The sequence below is a fragment of the Tupaia chinensis genome, unplaced genomic scaffold, assembly GCF_000334495.1.
Source record: "Tupaia chinensis unplaced genomic scaffold, TupChi_1.0 Scaffold000545_1, whole genome shotgun sequence".
NCBI classification, from domain to species: Eukaryota; Metazoa; Chordata; class Mammalia; order Scandentia; family Tupaiidae; genus Tupaia; species Tupaia belangeri.
The window spans coordinates 90,776-97,103 of record NW_006160057.1 but is presented as its reverse complement, the minus strand read 5'-3'; the positions used below and the strand labels follow the sequence as shown (position 1 = coordinate 97,103).

General features: G+C 39.2%; 1 protein-coding gene across 1 annotated transcript in view; it reads left to right on the top strand.

The window, feature by feature from the left end:
* Nucleotides 1-2,886, top strand: part of MRPL13 (mitochondrial ribosomal protein L13) — a 33,761-nt gene extending 30,875 nt beyond the window's left edge. Inside the window, exon 7 of the mRNA XM_006157519.3 lies at nucleotides 2,404-2,886. Within this exon, the coding sequence (XP_006157581.1) occupies nucleotides 2,404-2,425 (22 nt within the window). The 3' untranslated portion in view covers nucleotides 2,426-2,886. The remainder of the gene's footprint in view (nucleotides 1-2,403) is intronic.
* The last annotated feature ends 3,442 nt before the right edge of the window (nucleotides 2,887-6,328 follow it).

Below are 6,328 nucleotides of genomic sequence, written 5' to 3'. Positions count from 1 at the left end.
AGAACGGATTACGGGGTGGACGTCCCCCCTGGTGGGTGATTTCTCGCTTTCTGTCTCTCTGTCTGGCTGACTGGCTGGTGCACGCACCCTATAGCAAAAACCTCTTCAAAAAAAAAAAAAAAAAGAAAGAAAGAAATCTTTTTGAGTGGCCAGCAGGTGGCACGGTGGTTGAAGTGCTGGACTCCCACATGGCCAAATGTGGTTCAAGTCCCAGACCTGGTGGTTTGAAATTCACACGAGGCACTTGTGTGTGCTTGCCCCAAATCCCAGGAGAATGGAAGAGAAGAGGTTACGGTGTGGCCATCCCATGTGATTTCTTACTTTCCTTCTCACTGTCTTTCTCTGCAGCGAGTGTGCGTACCCTATTAAAAAAACCTAAAAGAACAGATCTCCGTGAAACACATTTGGGCTTCAGTAAACCCCTGTATGTTGCTCTGAAGTCAGTATTATTCTTCTCTTACATAGAAGATTGTACTCTTGACACACATTTCCAGTTTTATTGTACTTCTAAATTCCACTGAAAAGTAGTATTGTCATTTTATTTTGATTTAATAAATTCACCTTTGGTGTGGAAACAACTAATGACTGGCTAAACACATTAGATTTTATAGAGTGGAGCTGAAGATTCCTTGTAAGACATTAGCTTAGATGATTTATTTCCAGATGCATCACCAACACCCTTTGTAGTTATGTAAACCAGCTGGAGAGGAGAAGTTGTTTTGAAAATATGCCCGAGAGGCTCGAGAGCGGCTTTGATTGTGTCCAGTTGCATACCAAAGGCTAAAAGGTGTGCTCTGGAGCCACTTGCAGCTGTCCTGTCACCTTGTCATTTCCCAGACTTCTCAAAAGAGATTTCTCCGACACCGTGACAACCTTGTATGGTTTTCCTTTTTGTTGTTATAGATGGCTGATATGGTAAAGCATATCTGGCTAGTTTCCCAGACCAGTGCCTGTGTTCCTCAAAGTTTTGTAATAAAAAATTTTATTTGTAATACAGTTTTTACACTCAGCTAATAAACTGTTGGTTTTTTTAGTTGGGTTATCGGGTACCTTGTGAGTATTCAGTTTCTGAAAACACTATAAATATAGAAAAGGACTAAATAAAGTGGTTTCAGGGCAAATAGAGTTTATCTACTTTTTAAATAAACTATTAAATATTTTGATAGCTGTTTGTAAATACCTATTTCATTTGTTTTATTTATTTTTTCAATTGCCAGAAGACCCTTGTGCTCACCAGAGAGAGACAGAAAAGAGAGAGAGAAAAATCCCCAAATGGGCTGTGGTTATGCCACAATCCCTTCTTCTCTATTTTCCACCCTGTCAGGATTTGGGGCATGTGTGGGCATGTGCCTGGCATATTTTTCAAACTGCTGGAGCCAAGATTCAAACTGTGGTCAGCTTTTGGTTAAGGGATCTAAATAGGGCCAGCCCAATACTTAGTTGATTTATTACTAACTGCCTTCAGAAAATTCTGTTTGAGAACTCAACACCTACGAATACACTATTAAAAAGATATAGGACACTGGAATTTTTTTTTTTTTATAATTTCCTGTGCATCATTACCTCTATATATGTGATATAGCACTATGTGAAATGTTTCTTTGTTTCAATTTACTAGAAGCAACTTTCAGTTGTTATTACTATAAATACATAGATGAGTACGAAACTTTATTTATGTGTGTGTAAATAAAATATCATCAAGGACTTATACTAACCTAGATATTGTGTATGTGTATCATAATGAGAATTAAATTTAGTATGTGATAAAATAATATAAATAGAGAAATTACTCATTTAAAATTTTCCTTGTGGGGTAAGTTTATATCATTTTATGAATTTTAAATTCTTTTAAAGGTCACGATCGTTTGAATAAAAATAACTTTATGAGGGGCCAGCAGGTGGCTTGGTGGTTAAGGACACTGGTCTCCCACATGGCCAACTAGTTCAAGTTCCTAACCCGGCAGCTTGTTTGCTTTCTTATTCTCTTTTTTTTCCTTCTCTCTCTTTTTCTCTCTCTCTTTCTCACTCATTCACTCTGTATCTCTCTGTCAAATTAGAATAAATAAAGTTAAATAAAGTAATTATTTTAAAAAGAGGGTTTATGAGTGTTTTAAGCATAGAACAGAGAAATTGAATTCAAGCTATTAACTTATAAATATGTTCATAATTAAACATAAGATGGTTATATTCATACTTTCAAAAGAACTTCAGAATTATCACTTAAATATCCCACTTTGTGATGATTTAGCTTTATTGTTTCTCACCAAAAAATTTAGAGATAGTGCTTAATCTATATTTCTCATTGAACTATCATTCTAAATTCGAAAAATAATCTGCCATCAAGCAGGAGAAAATGAAATGATGATTCATAAAGAAATAAATGTTGATTTTTTTGTCTTTCAGACCTGAAGATTATCGGCTATAGGAGAGTGAAAATTGCAGAAAATAACACTACGGTGATTGAAATTTCTTTCCGATGCACTTTTCTAACCTATAGGACAGTGATACATCTGTACAAGTTTAGTACTGGTTATAAAGTGCTGAATGTTTATGGAGAAAGGCCAGGAAGGGATATTCCTTCGACAAGAAATCGTTAGAAGTATACTGCAGCCATGCGCCAGGTGACTTTTCAGTCGTACCAGATGATGGTCCTGGAAGATTATAGTAGGCTTCATGTAAATACATTCTCTGAAGTTCTGTAGCAACGAAACCACCTAAGGACGTGTCTCTCAGGACTTATCCCCACTAAGCTACATGCAGCTGTGTTTTATAGAATGTTTTACTATGTAATCTGATCTGAATTGTATAATGGTGATAAGAAAAAAATTGTTTTCCTTGGCTAACTATTCAATTTTGCATTTAATAAAAGAGCAAATTCTGGGTTTATAAGTTCCAAAAAATGCCCACCCATGCAGATTTTCTCAAGTTCCAGATCACTTTTCTTGCCCCCCATGAACAAGCCCCACCTTCGCTTTCCAGTGGCTCTTTTAGCTAATGTCCGTATAGCTATTAATTCATCTTTAAAGCCCTATTGGCTCAGATTTACCTTAAAGTATCTATAAACTGACATCATCTTTTTCTGTTGTAGATAGTCTCTTGGTCTCCATGACAGCAGAATAATGAAATAATGCCTGTCTACCTCCTCGAAATCTCCCTGCCCTTCCTGAGATGCCATTTATAGTTTCCCCATACTGTTTCTCCACATTCATTCTTGTTAGCTCTATTCCCTCTTTGCTGAGCACTTAAATTGAGGTGCTGGTATTAATACACTAGCAAGATATGCTTTCTATTGATTGTCAAGAGAGTCATGATGCATTTTTGCATAGAAAAATACATCATGACTTTCCCGACACCTAAAAGAAATTAAAATACCGTGGACCAGCAGTTAGCATAGTGGCTATGTCACTGGACTCTCATGTAGTTGACTGCGGTTCAAGTCCCGGACCTGGTGCCTTAAACTTAGTCTGGCATGTGTGTGTGCATGCCCAAGATCCCAAGAGGAGAATGGAGAAGGGATTGCAGTGTGGTCATCCCCTCTGGGGGGTGAGTTCTCATTTTCTGTCTCTCTGTCTGTTTCTGTCTTTCTGGTGAACACATACACCCTATAGCAAAACCTCTCCACAAAAATAAACAACAAAAAAAATTTAAATACTGCCACTACATTTGGGCATTTTTATAGTGGTAATTTTCTTGTCTTTTTGTTTTTTCTTCTGTTGCCCTAGCCAATCAAGGAGTAAGTTTCAGATCACCTTTCCCCCTTCGTTTAGCAAACATGTACCGTGTGCTGATATATGCCAGTCATAGTCCTAGGCACTGGGAAGACAAATCACACAGCTCCCCTGACACCTCCATTTCCTGCCAGAGAGCACACTGTTGCAGGATGAGAGCTGTAAATGGACTTGCAAGTAAGCACAACTGGGTGTCAGAGGTGCTGATATGATTATATATGAGCTGTGATGGAAGCATGTTTAGGGGAGAATAATAACTGCATTAAATACGAAGTATTGCTGGTGAATACCTGCTCTGTGACAGGCACACCTCTTTATACGAATCGGTTTATTTAAGCCCTAGAGTGGTGCAGTGTTATCCTTTCCATTTCTAGTTGGGCACGCTGCAGCAACAATCAGTCAAGTCAGTTGGCCAAGGTCTCAGAGACGCGGCATGGTAAAATCAGCATTTGATTTGAAATCCAGGCAGTCTGGCCCAAAAGTTCATGAACTTGGCCACTGATGGATGAGAAAAGGGATATTTATGGTAGGTACAAGTTAACAGCACCATTCACAGGGAAGTTTCAGTTACATTTTAAGTGTTAACCAAAAAGAAGCTCCATCCCCTACGTTTGATGTGGTAGTCTTAGGTAATTCCTAAATACCGGCATCTGATGCAATACTCTTATTAGAGAAATTTTTTCCTAGTACATCCAAAGTGCCTAGAACAGTGCCTGGCACATCTTAGTTGGATGATAGAAAGATCACTTTAAGAAAGGCCCTTGTTTCTACCAAAACTTGAGGGTTTGAGGCAATATCATAGAGACATAAATGTTGGGTCATCCTAATATAAATATTTGATAAGAATGTTGAGAACAATCACCATAAACCTCACTCACTCGCTGTGTGTGAGAGGGAGAGCCCAATACTGCTGACCCACGTATTCCTAAACAGGCTCTACTGAGAGGCCGAACTGCCCTTGCTCCTTTCTGTTGGGAAAGAACGTTCTTTCTGAGAATCAGAGGAGAGAGGCTTTGGCACCAAAATACCGCAACAGCTCAAAAGCATAGATTTTTACCCCATACCACCTACCTATTTTCCATTGTCAGTGTTGAACAGCCTGGTCTGCACATACCCTGAGAGGACGCAACCACAGGAGTCACGTAAGAAATCAACACTCCCAGTCTGGGACTCTGACCTGAGGGAGGAAGGCAAACTAGTCTACTACAATAGCAGCACCTGTCAAAGGAGAGTGCAGAAACAAAAATAAATGAATTCTGGGACCAGCAGATGGCGTAATGATGTCACTAAATTCCCACATCACATCGTCCACCATGGTTCGGGTCCCAAAGCAGTGTCAAAACTCATACCGGGCATGTCCACGTGTATACCCTAGATCCTGAGAGGAGATAAGGAGCAGGGATTGTGACATGGCCATCCCCCCAGGGGGTGACTTCTCACTTTCTGTCTCTTTCTGGTGAGCACATGCATCCTATAGCAAAAATCTCTCTTAAAAACAAATAAATAAATTCTTACAAAAAAGGAGGAAATCCTAATCTAAGAATTGCCTGGGAATGACAAGAAAGCTGAGATAGATATATATATTTTTTTATTACTGTTTGTGTCAGTTTTTGCAAATGAGTGCAGATAAATAAGGAATCAAATTTCCAAAATCAAAATCAGATTTGTTAATAAGCAGCTTTTGACCAGGTGACTGCATGGCACCGTTGGGTAATACCAGGCCAATGTGGAACAGCATCCCGCACACAATGCGCCTCTCATCCCATTTTGCCCAGTTAATTTATCCTGCTGTATTCCAACTTCATTTTCTCAGTAAAACAAAAATAAGTGTCTTATAAGTAGCAAAAGAAAAGTATAAAGTTAAGAAACAAGAAGATGATATCACAATGCCTATAGGCCTAAAGTGATACTGATGAATGTAGGAGACAACACTGAAGACCAAAAACAAAAAAAGACAAGAGCTTAATAATAATTACCATTGATTACAACAATCACCTGCTTCCCAGTGACTGACAGCTGACAAGTACAGTGGGCTGAAGAGTCCTGAACTCACGCAGCATGAGAGCATTTGACATCTTCTGACTTCATGGGGCTATACAAACGACTTCATTATGAGAGAGGGTAGTTAATAAAACAATAAAAGTTGGTTGTCTGTTTTAAGCCAGAGGAACAGAAAAAGAGGACAATAGGCCATGGCCATTTTTCTGTTAGCCCATTTCATTAAAAGAAAAAACAAACAAACAAATGATCTTGGCCTAGCCATGCTAACACACCAGTTGATGCTACATCTCATCTGAGACCACATGGGAGGCCTGGGTTCAGTTCCTGACCCACCTGAGGAAACCAGGTGCAGGAGCACACGCCCGCAGTCCCAGCCATGCTGGAGGCTAAGGCGGGAAGACAGCAACACAGTGAGACCATTTTAAAAACAAACAGAAAACAATGACTCCATATAGCTAGAAATTGACCTTAGCTCTTATGAGGCTACTCTTCATAACTCAGAAGCCATGCCCTTCACTATAAATAGCACCAAAGCAAACTTCATGTTCTGTCAAAGCATCATTCTGTATCAACCACAGTTTTTTAGCAATTTATGATGG